Source organism: Lepus europaeus, chromosome 21 (assembly GCF_033115175.1).
Source record: "Lepus europaeus isolate LE1 chromosome 21, mLepTim1.pri, whole genome shotgun sequence".
In the NCBI taxonomy this organism is placed as follows: domain Eukaryota; kingdom Metazoa; phylum Chordata; class Mammalia; order Lagomorpha; family Leporidae; genus Lepus; species Lepus europaeus.
Window position 1 is genome coordinate 55,882,509 of NC_084847.1, and position 26,504 is coordinate 55,909,012.

Here is a 26,504-nt window from a genome sequence, read left to right on the forward strand (position 1 = left end):
GTGTTTGCTCTATGGCAGGAGGGTGCAAGTTCCCCCTCCAAGAGCATGTTTTGGCTGGAGAGCTCCAAGGGCTGATTTTTCCCCCTTAATCCCTTTTCCTATTCAAGTTGCTCAGGTACTGTACTGAGATTCAAGGGGCACTCTGAAGGGGCAATTCAACAGAATGTGAAAGACGAAATTAGAAGCCAGACTTCCAATGTGCCTTCTTAGGGTGGCATTTCAAAGCACCACGAAGCTCAGGTGCTTATTACGTTCCTTGGCATTCCGATTTAATCATCTGAAAGTCATTTGGAAGAGACAAGCAGAGTTCATCCCCTATGGCAATTCTGTTCCCGTAAATCTCCTAATAGCCTGAAATCCCTTAACAGGCTTTCGCGGGAGAAAGCTGTGGTTAATCCTCAAAGCGGGCACTGCAGAGTTTTTTTTTTTTTTTTTTTTTAAAGGTTTGGAATTCACCTTTCCTCGTCTTTGTTTCCTCAAAATACTTCAGCAGTCTGCTTGAGACCCACAAGAGACATTTCCCTTCAACTTCTTTCCGTAATGACAGCAAAGCAACAGCTACCAGGAAAGACCCTTGCCACCTACACGGGGGGGGGGGGGGGTAGTCAGCACTAAGCCTGGGAGACCCGAGGAAGCAGAGCAGACTTGGGAGTTGGGTGGGACAGGGCGTGCTGGGGGTGGGGTCGGGATTTGTAGCTTTGAATTCGGTCATCCTGGTCGCAAATAAATAAAGGTTGATGGGATCCGTGAGAAGGCAGGCTGCCTCTCGGAGGGCCAGGACCACGGACTCCGCACAGGCCTGGGGGTCAGCTCGCGTGGGGCCTCCCACGACCCAGGTCCGGTCAGGAGCGTGCCCGGTCCCTCATCAAGGCAGGGGGATCCGTTGACGGGCAGGAGCTCTGGGTCCAGCTCGTCCCACGGCCCTCGGAGAAGCCGGAACGCCGGGAGCCGAGATGAGATCCAGACCAGGTGGGGCGTCTACCCCGTTCCGGAGCCCGGCTTCAAATCCTCCCCTTTCCTGGAGCCCAGCGTCTGCAGCCGGCGTGGGTGAGCGGGGCCGGCGGCCCTGAGGGGAGCGCCCGCGGGAAGCTCCACGCGCCGCCTCGTCTCGTCAGCGCTCCGGCGGCCCCCGGCTCCCTCAGCGTCCGGGCGCAGCCCCGAGCGGAAGCAGCCCTGCCCCGGGCCTGCGCCGCGCCGCGCCTCAGCCAATCAGCGCGCTCCCCCCTCCGCCGGCCGACGGCGCACTGCTGACGCGCCAGGCCGGCCCGCGCCCGCCGCCCTTTTGGCGACGGGCCCCTCCCGCGCTCGCCGGGCCCGTTAGCTGCGCGCCTCTTCTGCGACGGCCCCTGGGCGGAGGCGCGTGCGGGGGCGGCCCTGGCGCGCCCCCTGGCGGCCCGGCGGGGCGCTGCGGGCGCGGCGCTGACCCGGAGGCGGCGGCGGCGGCGGCGGTGCCCGGATGGAGGCACGTCATTGTCCCCCGCCGGGCGGCAGGGCTGTGTGCGGCGGCGGCGGCGGCGGCCGAGGGGGATGGAGCGAGCGCCGAGCCGGGTCAGGTAAGCTCCCGCCTCCTTCCCGCCTGCCGCAGTCCGGCGTGGGGCCCGCCGAGCGCTCCGCTCGCCTGGGCCGCCGCCGGCCCGGCCGCCCCTTAGCCGGCGCGGCCCGCCGGGAGGCTGGCGCGGCCCCTCTCCCGCCGCCCCCTCCACTGCCGCGGGGCCGCCCGGGACCCCGCCGCGCCGGGGGGGGGGGGCAGCGCCGGGGCCGGGCCGCTGGGGAGGGGGCGGCGGCCGGGGGCAGCGGGGCTGCGCGGGAGGCCGGGCCCCCCGGTTGCCATGGACACTGCCCCTCCACCCCCCCAGCGGCCCCAGCCCGCCCCCTCGGCCGTGCGGGCTCCGGGCGGGCCGGGGTCCGCCGGGGTGGGCGTGTGCCGGCCGCGGAGCCCCGGGCCCGCCGGGCCCCCCGCGCCCCTCGCGGCGTGCGGGCTCGCCTCCCCACCCCCACTCCGCCCCCTTCGCCGAGACAAACTTTGGCACCCCGACGCCCCCTCCCCCGGCGGCCGGGGCTCGCCGTGGGGGGGCGGCCCGTCCACCTGTCCGCGGCCGGCGACTCGTCCACGCCGGCCGGCCGGCCCGGGCGCAGCGGGCACCCCGAGGGGAGGCTGCGGGGCGGGCGAGAGGCGGAGCCGGAGCCGGGCGGCGCGTCCCCAAAACCATGTGTGTCCCGGGCCGCCCGGGGGAGGGGGAGAGGGGTCCAAAAGAGGGGGGAAAATAACAATATTTATTTATTTATTTTTGGTGGCGACGGAAGTTTTCCGCTGCGGGACTTGAACCTCTCTCTGCAGTGGGTGCAGTGGGGGTGACTTTTTGTTGCATGGGTGTTCAGGGCCGGCTGCTGCTCCGGGCAGGGTGGGGGGGGGACCGCGTTGGTGATGGGGAACCCACACGCGGCCCGGACCCTGGTCCCAGTTACCACCGGGGTTGGAGAGGTCCCCATACTTTTTTTTTTTTTTTTTTTTTTTTTTGGTGGAGGCTCAGCATTTGTCACAGTTGTACGTTTTAAGCGTTCATTGTACTTTTGAAAATTTTTTTTTTTTTTTTTTTTTTTTTTACTGTATTGACTCATTCAAAGTGCACAGGGGATGTGAATAATGAGTTTCACTTATTTGTTTTTACTTAGGGTCAGTTTCACTTTCTTTTCTGTACCCCTGAGTCAAGTCTACAGTAAGTATCTGATTTGTAAAGGTTTAAGGGCTAATCGTTTGTTTGCCTAAGTAGAAGCAGAGCCCAGGTTGTATCTTTTTTTTTTTTTTCCCTAAACCTTGTGTATGTTTTTCTTCTAAAACGGAAATGCTACAAGAATGTGGATTACATTATGTTAACAGTTTCTTTTTAGCTCAGTGTGTGTGTGGATTGCTACACTGTTTACATGGTGATATAATCTTTAGGGAAAAAAAAAAAGGTAGAATAACGCGTTCTGGGACTTGGTCACCTTAGGGGGAGGAGTGGGAGGGCCTGGGGAAGGAAGGCATTTGAGCCAAAGATTGTTCTTCAAGCAAAGACATCATCTGTGACTGTCATTCCTCCACACACACCCCCCGCCTGATTCTGTGTGTGTTTTAAACGTGCCTTTGTAACTTTTTTGTGTTAGCATCAGAAGATATTGAGGGGAGTTCTAGCTCTCCGTAGAAGGGATTGCATTAAAGCCCTGAACTTTAGTGAGGGCGTGCTAAGGAGAGCAAAGAGCGCCAGCACTTCAGAAAGTTCTGGGGAATGGAGTTAAAAGAGAGGTGTGTTTTGCTGTGGAATAATTGTGATATCCATGAGCAGTTTTTTCATCATACGCATTTTCCATGAACTTTTGAACACCCCTTGTGTGTGTGTATTTTGAATTTTTTTTCTTTTTGGCGCTAAAACAAAGATACCTTTAATCTCATTTTCCAAGAATTTTTTTGAAGTGCCTTTTAGGTGAATGGTAAGTCCTACTCGACACTGTTTGGCTTCAGGAAGGGTTATCTCTGCAGCACTTGGAGTTGAGTGTGGCACCTGATGGCTTCAGGTGAGACTTCATTGGCCGAATAAACGAGTGATCATCCAAAATTACGGCTTATTGAAGCTTGAGGCTTTTTTTTTTTTTTTTAAAGAGTTGATTTTCTTTCCAAAAGGTTATTGGAGCAAGTAAAAACGGTTTTATTTGGTCGTTTGTTAATGATTGTCCTGAAGGGATGTTTATGCCGGGGAAATCAGGGTTTGCCGTTAGTGTTAGTTAATGTTACTGTAGGTAGGGCCCATTTAGCCTTGTCTTGCTACTTTGTTTTGATTTTCTTCTTCCTTTTCTTCCTCTTATTTTGTTTCTTATTCCTGTCTCCACACTGGTTTCATAATTTCTTTTGACTGTTAAATAAGGAAGGGTAAACTTTATTGGGTGACACAGCTCAAGCTTCCAGAATGAGGGTCACAGATCTTTAATTGTTTTAAAATTTTAATTCAGTTTTTTTCTTAGTTCATTAAGATCTAATTAACTTCTACTTTACTGTTTCTACAGATGATTTCAAAAACTTTACAGCTGTATGTTTTGGGGTTGGTAATGTTAATTAAAAATCAGACAACAAATTTAAGGCTTTTACAATATCCAGTGCAGTATTTATAATGTTCGTTGGAGTGGCATGTGCATTGTCCTTTGTATTTACTGTGTTGGATACATTTCTTAAAGCAAATTTTAAAGGCTGTTCCTACTTCAGAGTTTAAGGATTAAAGAAGATATATATGAACCCCCTCAGCACAAGCTGGTGCTAAGAGCAAGTGCTGGTTATTTCCTGCTTTCAGGATTTGTTCATTGGTTTGTTCAGGTCAGATGTAAATGAGAACGTGATAGCACCAAGTACAAGGCCTGGGTGCTGGGGGTGAGTGCTGGAGAGCCACCATGTAGACGTTAGCACAGGCCGGGTGCCGGGTGCCATGGGAGCTTGGAGGAGGGGTTTCTCACCCAGTGTCGGGAAGGGGGTTGTCAGGAAGGTGTCTCAGAGGAAATGAGTTCTAAACTCAGCAGTGTGAACTGGCAATGCTGGAAGGTTGGAAAAGGCAGAGCCTAGGGTGAGCTGGGAAGGGAGTGTGGGGTAGTTTGGAGAGGTTCCTGGGTCAGAGAGTGCCCGTCTAGGTGTCAGGCCACTGTGCCGTGGGCGGGCCGTCCGGTCACTCCCAAGCAAGGTGTGCAGGGGAGGGTCAGCTCTCGGTTTGGCTGCCAGGTGGGATGTCCCTGAGGGAGCCCAGCAGGGAGTGCTGGACCTATCCTCTAGGCCCAGCTGCTGAGTCTTCTGGCTTACCATGGCTTCTCTCGTCTCTCCGAGGTTCATTCTAACATTAAACAGGTTAATGTGCCTTCAGCGGCCAATGAACCGCCTGCTCAATTAGTAGATTTTAAAATAGAATTCAAAGAGAAAACGAAGTACTTTTGTAATGCGTTTGTGTTCAGGTTTGATGTCTTATGAGTTTCATTTAAAAATAAATCATACATACCATACAAAATAAGCTCTTCAGAAACATGGTTTTATTTCAAAGGTGAGACTTCCCATAATTATAGTTTTTTTTGGAATGTCATATTGTTCATGCAATGTCAGTTTGTACTTTAAGATCACAAAGTTAGATCTTTCTCTTCCAAGTAGTTGAGATTGTTCCCTGAGGAAGTATATGTGAATTGGAAATGTAGTCAAATCCATCAGTGTGTATACTGTTTCTAGTTGTAAGCAGTGGAGAGGAGAAAATAGGTACTTATATAGTAGATATATAGAATTGGAAATTGAGGTGCTTAATTATAAATGGAAATATCAGACTTTGAGGGGACATGGAATAGAATGAGAAGTTCTTCTAATCAGATACTTCATTGAAGGTTTTTAAATAAAGATTGTTGACACTTTACATGATTTACATGATGCTTTATGTTCCGAGGGTATTTGAGTGATTTGTTTAAAAATAATTGGAAGTGGTGAGAATAGCTTTCCAAGATCTGATGACAGGGTGAATGGATGACTTTCCTCACCTCATGAAACAACTGTATGTTCTCGTCTTTTGCAGAGTTGAACAATGACCATAGTTGACAAAGCTGAACCTTCAGACCCGTCGGCCTATCAAAACCCACCTGGCAGTTCGGAGGCAGTCTCACCTGGAGACATGGATGCAGGTTCTGCCAGCTGGGGTGCTGTGTCTTCATTAAATGACGTTGCAAACCACACCCTTCCTTTAGGACCAGTACCTGGTGCTGTAGTTTACTCGAATTCTTCTATAGCTGATAAATCGAAGCCATCACCACAGAAAGATCAAGGTACTGCGTTCAGTAAAGGCCATGCCAGAGATTCTCTGTGTGCGTGCTGTTGGAGGCGTGCAGGTCCAGAGAGGGGCTTGTCCCTGGTCCCTGCTCAGGTGCTTTGTGTATGGGACGCATGCCACTGTGCTCTGTTCCATGTTCGCAATTAACTTGCCACAGCAGGGTAGGATATCTTCAGATACTAGGATATTAATGATTGTTTTGTTTCTAATTTTTAAAAAAATTTTTAATTTTTATTTTTTTTAAAGATTTATTTTATTTATTTGAAAGAGTTACAGAGAGAGGTAGAGACGGAGAGAAAGGTCTTCCATCCATTGGTTCACTCCCCAGATGGCCACAACTGCTGGAGCTGTGCCGATCAGGAGCCAGGAGCTTTTTCAGGTCTCCCATGTGGGTGCAGGGTCCCAAGGACTTGGGCCATCTTCTACTGCTTTCCCAGGTGTATCAGCAGAGAGCTGGATTGGAAGAGGAGCAGCTAGGACTTGAAACGACGCCCATAAGGGATGGCACTTCAGGCTAGGGTGTTAACCCACTGCACCGCAGCGCAGGCCCGCTTCTAATTTTTTGAAGGATAAACTTTATCCTCTGAGACTTGGGATGGGCATGTTAAATGGCCTTGACTGGTCAGCTACCCAGTGGTTGTTATAGTTCTCTAAGTAGATTTCTTTAAAAATTTAAAGTTTTTTTTTTTTTTAAATAGTTGCCTTTCTAGGAGTGGGGAACCTTTTTTCCTGCCAAGTGCCATTTGGAGAGTTAGACATCGTTTGTTATGGGCCATACAAAATTACCAACTTAAAACGTAGCCTGCTATGGATTTATTGAATTTTGAGTACCTCCTGGGCTTGCCTTGGCAGGGCCGGATTAAATGATTTTGTGGGCCTTGGTGGCCCGTGGGCCGGATGTTCCCCACCCCTGTGGCAAATAGGGCTCTCCCTAGCTAATTTTTTTTTTTGCCGTTAAAAACCAGCTGGACTAATAAAGCTCCTTGTGATAGAGCAGATGATACAAATGTTAAATTTGTTAAAATATTACAAATGTGGTTACATACGTTAAAATTCATCCAGATAAATGAGACATTGATACTTTCAGTTGGTCCTTCTAAGATTTTTTGAATTTTAAGACTTGAAGATTTGAAATGCAAAGAAGGGTGATAGAGTTTCTAGTGAGGACCTGGTTTGGCGTAGAATAACTCGTCCCTTCTGTTGTTTGGAGTCACCTGGTTTGTTGTGATGTGGGGGAGAGAGGTGGTTTGGTTTGCTGAAGGTGTTCCGAGTGGAAGCAAAGTTGGTATCAGAAAACACAAGCAACTTGCTGGGGTGTGCCTCGTTGAGGGTTCGCTCCTTTGACTCGTTTTCCACAGGACACCTTCTCCACGTCTCCATGGCTCACATCTCCCCACTGTGCCGTCCTGAGGGGTCCCTCCCCCACCGTCTGCAGCCTCACTCCCTTTTCCTAGTTCTGCTGTCTGTCCCTCACAAAGCGGAGGCCTGTCTGCGTCTTTAAGTGCTCAGCCTCTGCGGAGCGTGTCCACCTTTAGTGCCGAGGAGCTGGCAGGCCTCTGAAAAGCTGGGCTTGGCTGGGGGTGATTTTGAGCTTTGCTCAGGAAGCTGTTGCTGAGCTTCCCCTGAGTTCTGATTGCGTTTTGTTACCAGGAATCTGTGTAAAAGGACGAGACCCTTTAGGCCACATGCAGCATGCTTCCTGGTGTGTCTGGTGGCGACGGGCAGCTTGAGTTCAGAACCTTGGTGGTAAATCTGCTGGGATCAGAACTGAGACCACCTGGGTCCTGGGGAGAGTCCGCTCAGTGACATGACAGTGGTACTGAACGTACAGGATACTTCAGAGTTCATGGAAAAATGAAATGACAAATAGATGAGTACAAATAAAGGCTTACTAAGTTAACTGTAAGGTGGAGTGTGCTGCCTCCTTGACCACCTGCTGCTGGGGTTGTGCAGACAGAGGCCCCATGCCTGGTGTTTCTCGTGAACTCTCTAAGTACCATTTAGACATCCATAACACATGTGTAGAGGCTTGACCTCTGCTCTGTTGATGGTGGCGTCACTTCCTTTTCAAAACCTGTTATCAGGAGTGGACATTTGGAGTCACAGTTGAGTGCCTGCATCTGAGCCCCAGCTTTGGCTCCTGATTGCAACTTGCTGCCAGTGCAGATCCTGGGAGACAGCGGGGATGGTTCAGATAACAGTTCTGCCGTCCACATGGGAGACCAGGATTGAGTTCCAGGCTCTCAGCTTTGACAGCCCAACCGAGGCCCTTGTTGGCATTTGGGGAGTGATCTAGTGAATGAGCGCTCTGTCTCTGTTTGCCTCAAATAAATTAAAAAAAAAAAAAAAACTTTATTTAGAAAAATTTTAAGTGACTATAAGACAGTAGTTAAGTGAAATCTCATGTAGCCATCAGTCACTTGGATGTCAACTCAGGGCCAATTATACCAGTTAAACCTCCCCCCCCACCCCGCCCCATTATTTAAAGCAAGTCTGATACTTCCTATTTCAATTTTGAATATTCTAATTGTGTATCTAAAGGATTCGTCTCTAAAAAAATAAAGTCTTTGTATTAGAATGCAGTCAGTGTTCCGTCTCCCTGGTTGTCCCATCATCCTTTCTCAGCAGTTGGCCGTAGAAAGCATTCTGACAGGGGTCTACACTTTGCGCTGGGTGGGATGTGTGTCTTAAGTTTCTTATTTTTTATTTAAAGATTTTATTTATTTGAGAGGTGGAGTTATAGATAGTGAGAGGGAGAGACAGAAAGGTCTTCCTTCTGTTGGTTCACTCTCCAAATGGCCACAATGGCTGGAGCTGCGCCAATCCAAAGCCAAGAGCCAGGAGCTTCTTCCCGGTCTCCCATGCAGGTGCAGGGGCCCAAGGACTTGGGCCATCTTCTACTGCTTTTCCAGGCCATAGCAGAGAGCTGGCTCGGAAGAGGAGCAGCCAGGACTAGAACTGGCACCCATATGGTGTGCCTGTGCTGCAGGCAGAGAGAGAATTAACCTGCGCCATGGCGCCGACCCCTCTTAAGTTTCTTTTAGTGTGTTACCTTCTCCCCTTTTTATTCTTGCAATTTATTTATTGAAGAGACCAAATCATGTGAAGTTTCCTACATTCTGGAGTCTGTCTTTTAAAATGTCCTTGTCTCCCCTCTAGTTCCGGCACACTGGTAATGAGGTTTAGAATCTTGATCAGATTCAGGTTTGATCAAGTGTTGCTATTTGTTTAGTTTCGGAAGAAGCCTGCAAAGCTCTGTTTTAAAATATGTGTTTCTATTTCTAGCCCTAGGTGATGGCATTGCTCCTCCACAAAAAGTTCTTTTTCCATCTGAGAAGATTTGTCTTAAGTGGCAACAAACTCATAGAGTTGGAGCTGGGCTCCAGAATTTGGGCAATACCTGCTTTGCCAATGCAGCCCTGCAGTGTCTAACCTACACGCCACCTCTCGCCAATTACATGCTATCACACGAACACTCCAAGACATGTAAGTGGTCTGTGTCCTGGTATGTTTGCAGAATTGTGGTAAAATAACCTACTTTGATTTTTTTTTTCTCTGGGGTGACAATGAAGAATTAAGTCAAGGGCATTTGATCGCTAAGAAGTTGGTTTATTCTTTGAGAAAACAAAGAGGAAGAGGACTCTCTGAGGATTCGTATGCAAGTTGCATAAAGCGTTTTGCTCCTACTGTGGCAGTATTAAAAAAAGAAACACTTTACCTGCATTTAGCATTTCTGCACCACAACCTCCCCACGCTGGTTTCCCTACTTGTTAGACAGTGTGACCTCAGTGTCTGATAGTAACAGTTTGGGACAAGCAGGGTTAAGAATTCCTGCCTTTCCCAGCCTCATCCTTTGTTGGAGGGCTTGACTGACTGACAGGCTGCTGAGCCATAGTGGAGAGAGGAGCCATGTCACCTCTCAGCGCTGCCCTGGCGTCCTGGTGTTCATGGAGAACTCTGCCTTTAGCATGGGAGCTGCATCAACCCCCCGGCAGAAAAGCAGTTCCAGCATAGTGAACGGTCTTTAATTAGGTGAGCCTATGTGGATGCTAACTCAGTGGTTAATTAGGTTCAGAATTTAGAATATCCATTTTTTAGGTTATGACTTTTATATCTTATAAATATCCTTTACCCTTTATAAATGAAGTTTTGTTAATTGTTAATTATCAGGATCAAAAAAAAAACCTCCTTAGTCTCTTTTGGAATGGTTCTCTTTTTTTTTGGGGGGGGGGTTTAAAGATTTATTTATTTATTGAAAGACAAAGTTACAGAGAGAGGGAGAGGGAGAGACAGAGAGATCTTCTATCTGCTGGTTCAGTCTCCAAATGGCCGCAATGGTCGTAGCGGGGCCAGGCATATGCCAGGAGCTGCTTCCAGGTCTCCCATGTACATGCAGGGGCCCAAGTACTTGGGCCATCTTTTTCTGCTTTCCCAGGTACATTAGCAGGGTACTGGATTGGAAGTGGAGCAGCTGGGTCTTGAACTAGCACCCATATGGGATGCTGGTGCTGCAGACAGTGGCTTTACCTGTTACTCCACAGCGCCAGCCCCTTGAATGGTTCCTAATGGAGAATACAGATTGATTCTTGAATAGCTATTTTTCTCTCCAAACAGCATAAGTACTGTTTGTACAGAATTTAGAAAGTACAAAAAATTTAAAGAAACCAAAGAAAAATCACCTGGAATCTCAAATAGAGGTATTTGTTTTGCCAAGGGGTTTTAAATTACAGAATGAATATTCTGTTTGATGTCATTTTCTCCTTTTTTAAGTACATCATTCATTCCTCAAAGACAGCTTTCCAGTCTCTTACGCACTTACAGTAGGGTGTGGATGGACACCCAGCACTGGCACCTGGACAGTGAAAGAACACACCAAGACAAGATTCAAGAGTTCCTGGTGTCCAGAATTAGGTGCCTATTTTTTTTTTTTTTAAAGATTTATTGATGTATTTGGAAGGTGGATTTACAGAGAGGAAGAGGGAGAGGCAGAGAGAGAAGTCTTCATCTGCTTGTTCACTCCCCAAATGGCCGAATTGCCACGGCTGGGCCGGGCCAGTTCGAAGGCAGGAGCCAAGAGCTTCATCCGGGTTTCCCACGTGGGTGCTGGGGCCCAAGGACTTGGGCCATCTTCCGCTGCATTCCCAGGCACATTAGCAGGGAGCTGGATCAGAAGTGGAGCAGCCAGGACTGAGACCGGTGCCCATGTGGGATGCCAGCACTGCAGACGGCGGTTTAACTCGCTACGCCCTAGCATCGGTTCCAGGTGCCTGTTCTTTTTTTTACTGATGATGTCCCATCTCTGTCTCTCCCCTCTCCCAGCTTTATTGAGGTATAATTGATATACAAGAAATTGCACATATTTAAACATAAGTGTGATGCATTTTGACATTTGTGTACACTCATGGACCCTCATCACGAGGAAGATTTTGAACATGTTTCTCACTCCAGAAGTTTCCTAACGCCCTTTCCTCTGCTGCTCTCACCCCCATTTCTTCATCCCATGAAGCCACTGACAGGCTTTCTGGTGCAATAGCTTTGTTTGGAGTTTCTTTTCTTTATTGAAAAAAAGATTTATTTGTTTATTTGAAAGATGGAATGATAGGGAGAGAGACCTCCATCCAGCTGGTTCACTCCCCAAGGGCTTGCGGTAGCTGGAGCAAGGCTAAGCTGATCCCTGGAGCTGCTAACTCCATCCAGGCCTCCGAGATGGATGGCAGAATCCAGGTACTTGTGCCGTCATGTGCTGTTTCCAAGGCATATTGGGAGGAAGCTGGATTAGAGTGGGGAGAAGCTGCGACTCACACCAGGCAGTCCAATCTAGGATGTGGGTATCCTAAGCAGCAGCTTACCCTGCCATGCTGCAATGCCTACCCCTAGTTTGGATCTTCTAGACTGTTGAATATGCGGAATTACACAGTCCATAAGGGAACTCCAAAAGGTTTGTGGAGAATGGAATTAAAATATAAGTTTATTTTGATGCAAAAAATTTTAACAGCCATACTTAGTTTTTTCACAGTATTCATTTTCTTTGAACTTTTATAAAAAAGATGTATTTATGTATTTGAAAATCAAGAGTTACATAGCAAGAGGGAGGAGCACACAGAGAGAGAGAGAGAGAGAAATCTTGTATATGCTGATTTACTTCCCAGATGGCTGCATTGGCCCGGGCTGAGCCAGGCAGAAGCCAGGAGCTTCTTCCAGGTCTCTCACCTGGGTGCAGGGGCCCAAGCACTGGGGCCATCTTCCACTGCCTTCCCAGGTGCATTCGCAGGGAGCTGGATGGAGAGTGAAGCAGCCAGGACTCCAGCTGGCACCCATGTGGGATGCTGGCGTTACAGGTGGCGGCTTCACCTGCCATGCCATAATGCTGGCCCCTCTTTGAACTTTTTGAAGGCTCTGTATATTAAATTGTCTTGTTTTCTTCTATCAGTGTAACTGTTTTGACATTATTCCACGCCTTGCTGTATCAGTAATCCATTTTTATTTCTGAGTAGTATTCCATCATGTGGATCTGCCACACTTTATTTCTCCATTTACCCAAATAGACATTTGGGTTATTTGCCAATTCAGACCATCACCAATAAGCTGCTACAGATATTTGGGAGCAAAGCTTTGCGAGGGCATGTTTTAATTTCTCTTGGGTAATTAGTGAAGTGGCTCGGTCCTCGGACATGTGTGTGCCTAACTTTTTTTTTTTTAACTTTGAAAAAATTTTCATTATATTTGAAAGGGAGAAAGAGAATGAGAGAGATCTTCTATCTGCTGGTTCACTCCCCAGATGCCTTAACAGCTAAAGCTGTGCCATGGCCAGGAGGCCAGAACTCAGTCTGGATCTCCTGTGTACGTGGCAGGGACCTCAGTACTTGGGCCATTGTCTGCTGCCTCCCAGGGTGTGCATTAGCAGGGAGCCGGAATTGGAAGCAGAACTGAACCCAGGCACACCAGTGTGGGATGTTGGTGTCCCAAACAGCATCCTCACCATGGTGCCAAATCCCTGTTCCTGCTTAACACTGTAGATGCCTCCAAACGGTTTCTCAAAGTAGTTGTAACGCGTTCTTTTGACCAGCAGTGAGCGAAAGTTCCATTTGCTCCATATCCCTCCCAGGAGCTGGGATGATCAGTGTGTTGAATTTTAGCGTCTTAATAGGTGTGTGGTATGTTAGTATTTTACTCTGTGTGTGTGTGTTTTAAAAAAGATTTTTTATTTATTTATTTGACAGAGTTACAGTGAGAGAGAGAGAGAGAGGGAGAGAGAGAGAGAGAGGTCTTCCATCTGATGGTTCATCTCCCAAATGGCCGCAACGGCCAGAGCTATGCTGATCTGAAGCCAGGAGCCAAGTGCCTCTTCCTGGTCTCCCATGCGGGTGCAGGGGCCCAAGCACTTGGGCCATCCTCCACTGCTTTCCTGGGTGACAGCAGGGAGCTGGACTGGAAGAGGAGCAACCGGGACTAGAACCTGGTGCCCATATGGGATGCCAGCGCTGCAGGCGGAGGATTAACCTGGTGCACCATGGTGCCAGCCCCTGTGTGTGTTTTTTTTTTTTTTTAAGGATTTATTTATTTATTTGAAAAGCAGAGGCAGAAAGAGAGAGAGAGAGAGAGAGAGAGCGAGGTCTTCGATCTGCTGGTTCATTCCCCAGATGTCTGCAATGGGTAGAGCTGTGCCAGTCTGAAGCCAGGAGCTTCTTCCAGATCTCCCATGTGGGTGCAGGGCCCCAGGACTTGGGCCATCTTCTACTGCTTTCCCAGGCCATAGCAGAGAGCTGGATCAGAAGTGGAGCAGCCAGGACTTGAACCAGCTCCCATTTGGGCTGCTGGCACTGCAGGCTTTATCCACTAAGCCGCAGCGCCGGCCCCTGATTGTGGTTTTAATTTGTATTTCTCTACTCAGTAATGATGTTGAACATCTTTTCATGTAGTTATTTGCCATCTGTGGATTTACTTTGCTGAAATGCCTCTTCAAATCTTTTGCCTGTTTTGTTTGCTTGCTTATTTTCATTTTATTTTAGTGAGAGTGGGACAGAAAAAGAGAGACTTTGGGCCTGCTGGTTTACTCCACAAATGCCTGCAGTAGCAAGGGCCAGGCCTCACTGGAGCCAGGAGTTGGAACTCCCAAGTGTCCCCGGTGCTGGCAGGGGCCCTGGCACTTGCGCTGTCACCTGCTGCCTCTCAGAGTGTGTGTTAGCAGGATGCTGGACTCGGGGAGTGGAGCTGGGAGTCGAACCCAGGACTCTGCTAAGGGATGTGCCAAATACCTGCCCTTTTTACCCATTTTAAAACTGGGTAATTTTTTTATATTGAATTTTGAGAGTTCTTTATATATTTTAGATGCGAATCCTTTATCAGATAGGTGATTTGCAAATATTTTCTTGGAATAGGGCTGGTCTTTTCATTCCTTTCATTATTATAATATTTTAAATCAATCGTGCTTCAGTATTTTTTTTTTTTTTTTTGACAGGCAGAGTGGACAGTGAGAGACAGAGAGAAAGGTCTTCCTTTTTCCGTTGGTTCACCCCCCAATGGCTGCTGCGGCCGGTGTACCGCGCTGATCCAAAGCTGGGAGCCAGGTGCTTCTCCTGGTCTCCCATGCGGGTGCAGGGCCTAAGCACTTGGGCCATCCTCCACTGTCTTCCCGGGCCACAGCAGAGAGCTGGCCTGGAAGAGGGGCAAGGGACAGAATCTGGTGCCCCGACTGGGACTAGAACCCGGTGTGCCAGTACCACAGATGGAGGATTAGCCTAGTGAGCCGCAGCGCTGGCCCGTGCTTCAGTATTAAGAACTTGTTACCTAACCAGAAGTCACAAGACCTTTACGATGTTTTCTTCTAGAAGTTCTATAGTTTTTGCTTTTAGATTTGTGTCACTGACCAATAGTGAGTGAATTTTTTTGTGTGGTGTAAAGAATGGGTAAGAATAAGTTCTTGTTTTTGCATATGGAAATCCATTTCCCAGCACTGTTTATTGAAAAGGTCATTCTTGGGGTGGGGCTCTGGCTTGAAACGCCTGTGTCCCATATTGGAGAGCTTGGTTCCAGTCCCAGCTGCTGCCTTTTCGTCCAGCCTCCTGCTGATGCACATCTGGAAAGGCAGCGGATGCTGGGTCAGTTACTTGAGTCCCTGTCACCCCTGGGGGAGACCAGAGGGAGGTTCTGGGTCATGGTGCAATCTTACCTGGTCCTGGCTGTCATTTGCATTTGTGGAGTGAACCAGGAGATAGGAGATGATCTGTCTCAGTGCTTTTCAAATAAGATGAAAAGGAATAAATTAAAATTTAGAAGGAAAGAAGATAACTCTTTTACCACCGAATTGTGTTTGTACCTTTGTCAGAATCAGTTGTCCATATTCATTTGCATCTATTTCTGAAACCTATTTGGTTAAACTGATCCTTTATTCCATAAAACAAGGTTTTGAATATGATATAATTGGGTTTTGAAATCAGGTAAGTTCTCTAAATTTATTTTTATTTCTCAAAATTGTTTGGCCCTTCTTAGGCATTTATATTTCCAAATGAATTTTGGAATCAGTTTGCGAGTCTCTAGTGAGAGCTTCTTGGGGTTCTGACTGAGCGTGTGCTGAGCCTGTAGATTAATTTGATGTGAATGTCCCTGATGCCTGAAGGTGAAGGGCATGTCCTTTGTTTGCTGTCTGTGAGTTGTCTTTTGCTCATTTTTGGTCTCATTCTTTGTTTTTCAAGTTTATTTTTTATTTATTTTTTAATTTTTTTTTATTTTTATTTTTTAGATTAATTGAATTGGAAGAGTTACAGAGAAAGAGAGGGAGAGATTCCATAAGCTGGTTCACTCCCCAGGTGACTGGGGCTGGGCCTGGCCAAAACCTAGAACTTGTAACTCAGTCTGGGTCTCCCATGTGGGTGGCAGGGCCCCAAGTACTTGAGCCATCTTCCTCTGTTTTCCCAGGCACATAAGCAAGGAGTTGGATCGGAAGTGGTAGCCGGTTCCCACATGGGATGCAGGCATTGCATGCAGTGGCTTAACCCTTTGTGCCACAGTGCGAGCCCACTCTGTCAAGTTTAGGGAGTTGTTTATATACCCTATTCTAGCTTCCAGGCTTGTGTTGGATATATGGATCCAAATGTTTCCTTCCAGTCTGCAGCTTCTGTTTTCATTTCCTTAATTGAGTTTTTAAATTTTTTTTTTCAGTTTCTTTAGTGTTTATCCTACCAGTTAGAGTTTATTTATTAGTTGTGTTCATATTTATGGGGTACTGTGTGGCATTTAAACGCATGTCTACAGTGTGTAGTAACAGTTCAGGGTAATTGCGTATCTATCACCTTCAGACGTATCATTTTGTGTTGGGAACATTAAAGTCCTCTCTCTTAGCTGTTTTGAAATATTCAATTACTTGTTTTCAACCGTAATTGTCCTGCTGTGCTGTAGAACATTGGGAGTTATTCCTCCTATCCCGCTGCTCTGGTGCACCCATTAACCAGCTCTTCCCTCTCCCTCCCTGGGCTCCAGGAACTACCTTTCTGTCCTCTCCTTCCTTGAGATCCACTTTGGCTTCCACACGCCCGTGAGAACACGAGGTCTCTGTTCCTGATTTACCTCACTTGACATAAGGTCCTCCAGTTCCATTCTTGTTGCTGAACTATAGTTTTGTTCTTTTTTATGGTTAATATGAATCTGAATTCATAATAGATCTACCTCATTTTATTAGCTGCAAAGTATTTCTTTCTTTCTTTCTTTTTTTTTGAAGTTTTATTTATTTGGAAGGCAGAGCAATAGTGATGGAGAGACAGAGACAGAGATAGTCCAAGGTCTGGCACTGTGGTATAATGGGTAAAGCTGCTGCCTGCAGTGCTGATATCCCATATGGGCACTGGTTCGAGTCCTGGCTGCTCCACTTCCGATGCAGCTCTGTGCTATGACCTGGGAAAGCAGAAGATGGCCCAAGTCCCTGGGCCCCTGCACCCACATGGGAGACCCAGAGGAAGCTCCTGGCTTTGGATCGGCCCAACTCCAGCTATTGCAGCCATTTGGGAAGTGAACCAGCAGGTGGAGGATGTCTCTGCCTCTGACTTTCCCTCTCTGTAACTCTGCCTTTCTAATAAAATTATTAAATCTTTAAAAAAAAGTTCAAAAAAAAGATTTTCCATCTGTGGGTTCACTCCCTAAATGGTCACAGCAGCCACACCTGGGCCAGACTGAAGCCAGAACCAGGAGTTTCACCTGCATCCTGTGGATGCAGGGCCCAAGTATGTAGGCTGTCCTCTGGGGCCCCCAGGCGCTGGGTCAGAACGAGTAGAGTAGCTGGGCCCGTCACTGCCTCTGATGTGGGATGCCGGCATTGCAAGCGACAGCTTAACCCCCTGTGCCACAGTGCTTTCTCCTGGATGCTGTTTATTGATCTACAGGAGTAGACAACTTTAGCTGTTGGTGCTTGCTTCATTGCTTTCCAGGTTTTTGTTTTACATACAGTGCTGCATCAGGCATCCTTGGACACCTGTCTGTCAGTGGACACCTAGGGTGATCCCATAACTGGCTCCTGTGAGCAGTGCTACAGTGAACGTGCCACTACGACACCAAGTGCCTTTCTGTAATATGTATACTTCCTGCTTTGGTTGCAAATTGTAGATGTGTGGATTTATTTCCGCATTCTCTGTTCTGTTCAATTGGTCTGTGTATCTGTTTTTATACCATTAATCATCACAGACAAAAGCCAGATTTTTTTTTTTTTTTGACAGGCAGAGTAGAGAGAGAGAGAGAAAGGTCTATCTTTTCCGTTTGTTCACCCCCCTAATGGCCACTGCGACCAGCGCATTGAAGCCGGCACACCACACTGATCTGAAGCCAGGAGCCAGGAGCCAGGTGCTTCTCCTGGTCTCCCATGCGGGTGCAGGGCCCAAGCACTTGGAGCATCCTCCACTGCACTCCCGGGCCACAGCAGGGAGCTGGCCTGGAAGAGGGGCAACTGGGACAGAATCCAGCGCCCCGATCGGGACTAGAACCCGGGGTGCCGGTGCCACAGGCGGAGGATTAGCCTATTGAGCCGTGGTGCTGGCCCAGAATTTTTTATTTTATATATGTGTGCACATTTTAGAGATTTATTTGTTTATTTGAAGAGGAGGAGGAGGAGGAAAAAGAGAGAGAGAATCTTCTGTATGCTGATTCACTCCCCTAATGAGTATAGTGATCAGGAATGGGTGAGGCTGAACCATGGGCCCGTAGCGCCATCCTGCGTGGGTGGCAGGGGCTGTCTTCCACTGCTTTGTCAGGCACACTAGTAGGGATCTGACTCAGAAGCAGATCAGCTAGGGATTTTTTTTTTTAAGATTTATTTATTTTTTTAATTTTTTTTTTTTGACAGGCAGAGTGGATAGAGAGACAGAGAGAAAGGTCTTCCTTTTTGCCGTTGGTTTACCCTCCAACGGCCAGCGCATCGTGCTGATCCGAAGGCAGGAGCCAGGTGCTTCTCCTGGTCTCCCATGTGGGTGCAGAGCCCAAGCACTTGGGCCATCCTCCACTACACTCCCGGGCCATAGCAGAGAGCTGGCCTGGAAGAGGGGCAACCGGGATAGAATCCGGCGCCCCAAGCGGGACTAGAACCTGGTGTGCGGCGCCGCAAGGCGGAGGATTAGCCTGTTAAGCTGCGGCGCCGGCTAAGATTTATTTATTTACTTGAAAGTCAGAGTTACACAGAGAGAGAAGGAGAGGGAGAGGGAGAGAGAGAGAAAGAGAGAGAGAGAGAGAAAGGTCTTTCATCCACTGGTTCACTCCCCAGTTGGCTGCAGTGGCTGGAGCTGTGCCAGTCCAAAGCCAGGAGCGAGGAGCCTCCTCCAGGTCTCCCACGCGGGTGCAGGGGCCCAAGGACTTGAGCCATCTTCTACTGCTTTCCCAGGCCATAGCAGAGAGCTGGATCGGAAGTGGAGCAGCCGGGACTCAAACTGGCTCCCGTATGGGCTGCCGGCACTGCAGGTCCCGACTTTACCTGCTGTACCACAGCGCACAGCTAGGGATTAGAATCCGTGTTCCAGTATGGATGTAGGCATTGCAGGTGGCAGCTTGGCTCATTGTACCACAAATCCAGCCCCAGTCAGAAGTTTTTAACTTTTTGGTTTTTTAGGATTTATTTATTTGAAAGGCAGAGTTAGATACACACAGAAAGAGAGATCAACCTTCGATCTGCTGGTTCACCCTCCGTATGGCTTAAGCGGTTAGGGCTGATGAAGTTCAGTTTATTGATTTTTTTTTTTCTTCTCTTTTATGGATTGTGCTTTTAGTGTCAAGCTTAAGATCTTGCCTTACCGCTGATCCTGAAGATTTCTGTTTTTTTTTTTTTCTATAAGTTTTACATGTCTCCTGTAAGTTTTATATAAATTACAAAAAGTTTGTGATCTACTTTGGGTTAATTTTTGTATAAATGTGAGGCTTAAGTTATTAGTTTTTTTTTTTGTCTGCGGGCTGATGTCCAGCGTCGGCTGTTGCGTTGCATTTCACTTGGGCATATTTATGTGGGTCTGTTTCTGGGTCATCTGTTCTGTTGCTGTATCTGTCTCTTTGTGCTGTATTATTGTAGCTATGTATTAATGTTGATGTTGGATAGAATGATTCCTTGTACTTATTTTTTTTTAAAGATTTATTTATTTGGCCGGCGCCGTGGCTTAAAAGGCTAATCCTCCGCCTTGCGGCGCCGGCACACCGGGTTCTAGTCCCGGTCGGGGCACCGATCCTGTCCTGGTTGCCCCTCTTCCAGGCCAGCTCTCTGCTGTGGCCAGGGAGTGCAGTGGAGGATGGCCCAAGTCCTTGGGTCCTGCACCCCATGGGAGACCAGGAGAAGCACCTGGCTCCTGCCATCGGAACAGCGCGGTGTGCCGGCCGCAGTGCGCCAGCTGCGGCGGCCATTGGAGGGTGAACCAACGGCAAAAAGGAAGACCTTTCTCTCTGTCTCCCTCTACTGTCCACTCAGCCTGTCAAAAAAAAAAAAAAAAGATTTATTTATTTGTGTGAAAGGCAGAATAACACAGAAAAAGATGTCTTCCATCCGCTGGTTCACTCCCCAGTTGTCCACAACGGCCGGAGCTGTGCCAAACCAAAGTCAGGATCCAGGAGCTTCTTCCAGGTCTCCCACGCGGGTGCAGGGGCCCAAGGACGTGGGCCATTTTTCACTGCTTTCCCAGGCTGTAGCAGGGAGCCGGATCGGAAGTGGAGCAGCCGGAACTCGAGCTGGTGCCCATATGGGATGCTGGCACTGCAAGCGGCGGATTTACCCAGTGCACCACAGCGCTGGCCCCTTTTTACTTACTTTTGAAAAATAGTTTTAGCTATTCTAGTTTCTTTACTTTCCATATAAATTATAGAATAATTTTTTCTGCGACTACAAAATATCTTGTTGGGATTTTGATAGGAATTAGATTGAATCTGTTTCTCAATTTGGGAAGAATTAAATCTTTGCTTTGTTTGCATTTCCAGTCCATGAACATGGCAGGTCTTTTCATTTATTTAGATCCTCTTTGCTTTGTTTTGTCAGTGGTATGTGGTTTTCAGTGTACAAGTCTTGTGTCTGTAAATATATATGTTTTGTTTCATTTATGCTTAGCTGTTTATTTCTATGTATATTTTAGAATTTTAAGTGGTATTGTATTTTTCATTATGGTCCTTATATAAGTTGTGAGTGTATAAGGGCACATATGTTGATCTTATTTCCTAGCATGTTGTGGAACTCACAAGTTCTAGGTAGTTTTTTATTTGTTTACAGTTCTTTGAAATTTTCTGTGTAGACCATCATGTCCTGCAAATACTTCTTGACTCACCTGTCTCACCTGTCGTTTCCTTCTCTTACCTCACTGGCCAGAACTGCAGCTCTGTTGAACAGTAAGAGCGGACGTTCGTGCCTCTTTTCTGGGATTAGGGGAAAAGCATTCAGTTTGTTAGCTGTAGGGGTTTTGATAGATTCCCGTCACCAAGTCAAGGAAAGTCCTTTGTTCCTGTTTCTCCGGTTCCTTTTTTCCCTTTCTTTTAATCTTGAATGTGTGCTGATTTTTGTCAGATGCTTTTTCAGTATCTACTTGAGTCTGGTCATGTGATCTTTCTCCTTTAGGCTTATTAATATGGCGGATTTCATTGGTTGAAGACTGCTAATGTGATTTACATAGCTTGATTTTTCCAATATTGAGTTACTTTTGCACGCTTGGTACAAACTCCGTTTACTCATGTGTGTGATTTTTTATATATAATTGCTATTAAAAAAATGGAGTGGCGTCTGGCGCTGTGGTGCAGCGGGTTAACGCCCTGTCCTATATGGGCACTGATTTGAGATCTGGCTGCTCCACTTCCGATCCAGCTCTCTGCTATGGCCTGGGAAAGCAGTAGAAGATGGCCTAGGTGCTTGGGCCCCTGCACCCACGTGGAGACCCGGAGAAAGTTCCTAGATCCTGGCTTTGGATCGGCGCAGCTTCAGGTGTTGCGGCCAACTGGGGAGTGAACCAGTAGTGGATGGAACATCTCTCTCTCTCTCTCTCTCTCTCTCTGCCTCTCCTCTCTCTGTGTAACTCTGACTTTCAAATAAATAAATAAATAAATATTTAAAAAATTTTTAAAAAATGGAGTGAGTGAGACAGAGCTCCCATTTGCTGGTTTCCTCTCCCAGGGCCTGGAAGAGGAGCTGGGAACTGCATCCAGGTGTCTGACGGCTGTGGCAGGAACCCGGTTAATGGAGCAGCCCCTGCTGCCTTCCCGGGTCTGTGTTAGCAGGAAGCTGGACATCGAACTCAGGTGCTCTGGTGTGGGAGATCGTAGCCACTAGGCTAGGTCCACCCCTCTTGCCAAATTTTAGTTGCTAATATTTTCTAAGGATTTTTACATCTGTACTCCATGGGCACTACAGGTCTGTGATTTTGTTTCTGTGCTATCAGGATTTGGGATGTTTACTTCTTTTTCTGTTTTTTTTGGAAGAGATTGTGTAGAGTTGATGATCTTACTGAAACATTTAGTAGAATTCTCTGATGTAACCATCTGGGCCTAGAGATTTCATTTGGGCAATTTTTAAATTGGTGTCCTGGATAGACATAGGGCTGTTCAGTTCAGAATATTTTTTTTTTTCCTGCTGGGTCAGTTGTTCTGGTTTCTTTTTTCAGGAGTTAGTCCTTTTCTTTTAAGCTGTTAAATTGATTAATTTAAGATTAATCATTGTATTTTCTTATTATTATTTGATATTTGAATGGTCTGTACTGATTCATTGTACAGTTTCATTCTTGCTGTTGGTAATTGCTATAAATTTCTACTTAGCACTGATTTAGGTTTGTCCCAAAATTGTTGATATATTGTCTTTTCATTCAGTCCATCTTCCCCACCCCCTGCCTTGAGAAGAGACAGACATATATATATAGAGAGAAAACAGAGATCTTCCACCCACTGGTTCACTCTGCAAATAGCCACAACAAGCCAGTGCCGGGCCAGGCTGAAGCCAGGAGCCGGGAACTCCATATGGGTCTCCCGTGTGGTTGGCAGGAGTGCATGTATATGAACCTTCATCCACTGCTTTTAGTGCCTATTTGCAGGGAAATGGATCTGAAGTGGAGTAGTCAGGACTTGAACTGGTGCTCCAGTATGGGACATGGGTGTCCCAAGTGATGGCTCGCTGGACCGCAGTGCCCGTTCTTAGACTCATTCTCGGATCACATTTATTTTTATTTTTTATTTTTAAAATTTTTTTCTTTTTTTTAAGAATTATTTATTTGAAAGACAGAGTTACAGAGAGAAGTAAATCTATGCACAGAAAGGTCTTCCATTCCACTGGTTCACTCCCCAAATGACTGCAACGGTCAGAGCTGAGCTGATCCAAAGCCAGGAGCCAAGAGCTTCTTCTGGGTCTTCCACGTGGGTGCAGGGGTCCAAGGACTCGGGCCATCTCCTCCTTTTCCAGGCCATAGCAAAGAAGCTGGATTGGAAGTGGAGCAGCCAGGACTAGAACCGGCACCCATATTGGATGCCAGTGCTGCAGGCTGGGGCTTTAACCCGCTGTGCTACGGTGCTGGCCCCTTGGATCACATTTAGAAATGTGTTACTTAGTTTCTAGATATTCTGAGATTTTCTTATCCCTTACTAATGTGTAGTTTCAGTCACATTGTGGTTGAAGAACACATTCCTTATGATTTTAATTCTGTCAGATTTTTGAGAAATTTTTTGTATGTGTGTGGCCCACAGTATGGCCTGTCTTGGTGTATGCTCTGTGAACACTTGAATCAAGTATGTTTTGCTCTTGGTGTGTGGGGTGGGGTGTGCGGTCAGAGCCGATCGGGTCTGGAGCCCGGTGCGGTGGTGGTCGTTTCCATGTCTTTGCTGGTTGTCTCTTGGGTGTGAGGAGCACTGCGGGGCGGCTCTCTGTGGGTGTGTCTGTGCTGCTTTTCAGGTGTGTCAGATCGATTGGAGGGTCTTGCAGCTGTGTTGTTTGGTACAGACATGCTGAGGACCGGCCTTCATGTCCTATGATGCTCCTCTCTGGTGGCTTTCGGTGCTCTGAAGTGTTGTTGGTCTGATGTTGATATACCCACTCTTGCTTTCTAAAACATTACTGTCTGTGTGACATGGCACTCTCTTTTTTTAAGATTTTAAAATTTATGTTGAAATTCGGAGAGATCTTCCATCTGTTGGTTCACTCCCAGATGGAATGGCCAGGGCTGGGCCAGGAGAAAGCCAGGAGTTTCTTCCAAGTCTCCCACATAGGTGGCAGGGGCCCAAATACTTGGGCCATCTTCTGCTTTCCCCAGGCCGTGAGGAGGGAGCCAGATCAGAAATAGGGCAGCTGAGGGGCTGGCGCTGTGGCACAGTCGCTGAAGTATCCGCCTGCAGTGCCAGCATCCCATATGGGTGCCAACTCAAGTCCCGGCTGCTCCACTTTCCATCCGGCTCCTGCTGATGGCCTGGGAAAGCAGTGAAGACCGCCCAAGTGCTTGGGTCCCTGTACCCACTGGGAGACCCGGAAGAAGCTCCTGGCTTCGGATCGGCCAGGCTCTGGCCTTTGCAACCATTTGAGGAGTGAACCAGCAGAGGGAAGACCTTCTTCTCCGCCTCTTCCTGTTTCTTTATGTAGCTCTGCCTCTCTCAAGTAGATAAATAAATCCTAGAAGAAACAACAAAAAACAACCATAGTCGCTATGACAGGAACCTGTGCCCATGTGGGATGCCAGGGTCGCAGATGGTGGTTTTACCTGTTACGCAACAGCACTAGCCAGAAAACTTTTTTTTTTTTTTTTTAAGATTTTTTAGTTATTTATTTGAGAGATGGAGACAGAGAAAAAGTGGTAGTTCACTCCCCAAGTGGCCACAGCAGTTGGAGCTGAGCCAATCCGAAGCCAAGAGCCAGAAGCTTGTTCTGCATCTCCCATGTGGGTGCAGGCACCCAAGCACGTGGGCCATCTTCTTCTGCTTTCCCAGGCCACGGCAGAGAGCTGGATTGGAAGAGGGCCCATATGGGATGTTGGTGCTGCAGACAGAGGCTTAGCCTACTGTGCCACAGTGCGGGCCCAAGCAAACTTCTTTTAATTTGTATTTTCCATGACGCTTTTTGAAGTACTCACATATAACACAGTCACTTCACTGCTTTGAGTGAAGCGTGGGCACAGTGTCGTCTGCCTACATACCTTCACTCTCCTCCTCTTAGGGTTGTTTTAAATGTTCCCTCTCACACAGTGTTCTAATTGTTGAGAGATTCTTGGTTCTCGACGTGAGGAGTGATTGTCAGTTGAATCCTGGGTATTTTTATTCAGTGGTAGAAGGCACTTGATCTCATCTGACTTCTGTTTAGCTGTGACTAGCTTTCTCTGACACTGCTTAGACAGATGGGAAATTGTTGGGTGAAGGCGTCCGGTTTCCCCCTTGGCCTCCATTGGCATCTGAGGTAGTAGTTGGAGCTCCTTGTTCTCGCTGGGTAGGAGAGAAGCTCTGTTCCCCACATGGTCTTTGTACCTCTGTGTGATGGCGGAGGTCCTGACTCTGGCCCTGGGGCAAGGGGTTGGAGAGGAGAGGCTGGAGACGTGAGTCTTTGCTGCGGGTTAGGGGTAGGCTCTGCTGCCCGCATGATCCTTGCCAACACCACTGAGGAGGAGGCTCCCAGCCCTAACCCCTCTTCTCTGACATGTCCCCATGGGGAGGGGCCCTGCAGTGCACCTGGACGTTGGCTTTTGCTGGTGTGAGCAGAGGTGAGGCCGTAATTTTTCTGTGGTGTTTGGCTGTCTTTTGTATTCTGTTACAGTCCACTGTGGCCACAAGAAGAGACACAGGAGAGTCTCTGGCCATTGTGGCCATTTGGAGAGTGAACCAGCAGATGGAAGATGGCTCTCGCTCGTTCTCTCTCTCTCTAATTCTGCCTTTCTAATAAGTAAATCTTTTTTTTTTTTTTTTTAAAGATTTTATTGATCTATTTGAGAGAGTTACAGACAGTAAGAGGGAGAGACAGAAAGGCCTTCCTTCTGCTGGTTCACTCCCCAAATGGCTGCAACAGCTAGAGCTGAGCTGATCCAAAGCCAGGAGCCAGGAGCTTCTCCCAGGTCTCCCAAATGCCTGCAAGGGCCAAAGCACTTGGGCCATTTTCTGCTTTCCCAGGCCACAGCAGAGAGCTGGATTGGAAGAAGAGCAGCTGGGACTAAAACTGGCGCCCATCTGGGATGCTGGCACTGGAGGATTAACCTAGTGCACCGCAGTGCCGGCTCCAGTAAATTTTTTTTCTTAAGATTTATTTTATTTATTTGAAAGACAGAATTACAGAGAGAGGTAGAGACAGAGAGAGGTCTTCCATCCACTGGTTCACTCCCCAGATGGCCACAACGGCCAGAGCTGTGCTGATCCAAAGCCAGAAGCCTCCTGCAGGTCTCCCACGTGAGTGCAGGGGCCCAAGGACTTGGGCCATCCTCTACTGCTTTCCCAGGCCATAGCAAGAGAGCTGGATCGGAAGAGGATCAGCCTGGATGTGAACTGGCGCCCACATGGGATGCCGGCGCTTCAGGCCAGGGCTTTAACCCACTGCGCCGCAGTGCCAGCCCTGTACATCTTTAAAGAAATAAAAAATAAAGCTTGTTTTGTGGGTCTCAGAGACGGGAGGCAGGTCTGTGGCAGAGCGTGGTCAGGAGGTGGCAGATGGGGGGATGAGAGGAGAGAGTTAGGCTTGAGTCTTCATTGAGGTTTCTGCAGGAAATGCAAGGCAGGACAGGGGAACAAGGTTGGGATTGGCCCGTCTGAGTAATTTCCTGGGGTTCTAATCCCTAGGTGTGGTCCCTCGTCTCCTTGGACCTGGCCCTGGGATGTTGAAGGTGGCGGGAAGCCGCCTAACAGGCCGAGTTCTTTGCTGTCCTTGAGGATCAGCTACCTGGGAGGGGCAGCCTCTCCCCAGCCAGAAAGCTGCTGTTTGTAAAGATGTATTTATTTGAAAGGCAGAGCTATCAGAGAGAGAGAGAGCGAGCAGAGAAACCTTGCATGCAGTGGCTCACTCCCCAAGTGGCTACAATAGCTAGGACTGGCCACAGCCAGAATCCAGAAACTCTGTCCCGGTTTCAGGTGAGTGGCAGGGGCCCAGGCACATGGACCATCATCCACTGCCCATTAGCAGGAAACTACATTGGAGGTAAAGCAAGCAGGACTCTAACTGGTGCTCTGATATGGGATCCCCCACATGGCAAGTGGCAGTTTAACCTATAGTGCTATGAGCTGGCCCCCAGAAAGGTTTTTATTTACATGGAA

The 26,504-nt window shown here is 47.9% G+C and overlaps 1 protein-coding gene across 8 annotated transcripts in view; it reads left to right on the forward strand.

Moving 5' to 3' along the window:
* Positions 1–1,466: 1,466 nt before the first annotated feature.
* USP42 (ubiquitin specific peptidase 42) overlaps positions 1,467–26,504 on the forward strand; it is a 50,224-nt gene continuing 25,186 nt past the window's right edge. Inside the window, exons 1-5 of one of the 8 annotated variants that reach the window (XM_062180528.1) lie at positions 1,493–1,553; positions 2,674–2,717; positions 5,565–5,811; positions 9,102–9,302; positions 10,608–10,727. In XM_062180528.1, the coding sequence (XP_062036512.1) occupies positions 5,574–5,811; positions 9,102–9,302; positions 10,608–10,727 (559 nt within the window). In that variant the 5' untranslated portion in view covers positions 1,493–1,553; positions 2,674–2,717; positions 5,565–5,573. Of the gene's footprint in view, positions 1,554–2,531; positions 2,718–5,564; positions 5,812–9,101; positions 9,303–10,607; positions 10,728–10,961; positions 11,080–11,406; positions 11,541–21,454; positions 21,546–26,504 lie in introns of those variants that run through there. The other 7 variants (XM_062180527.1, XM_062180526.1, XM_062180529.1 and 4 more) reach the window with 7 other exon arrangements.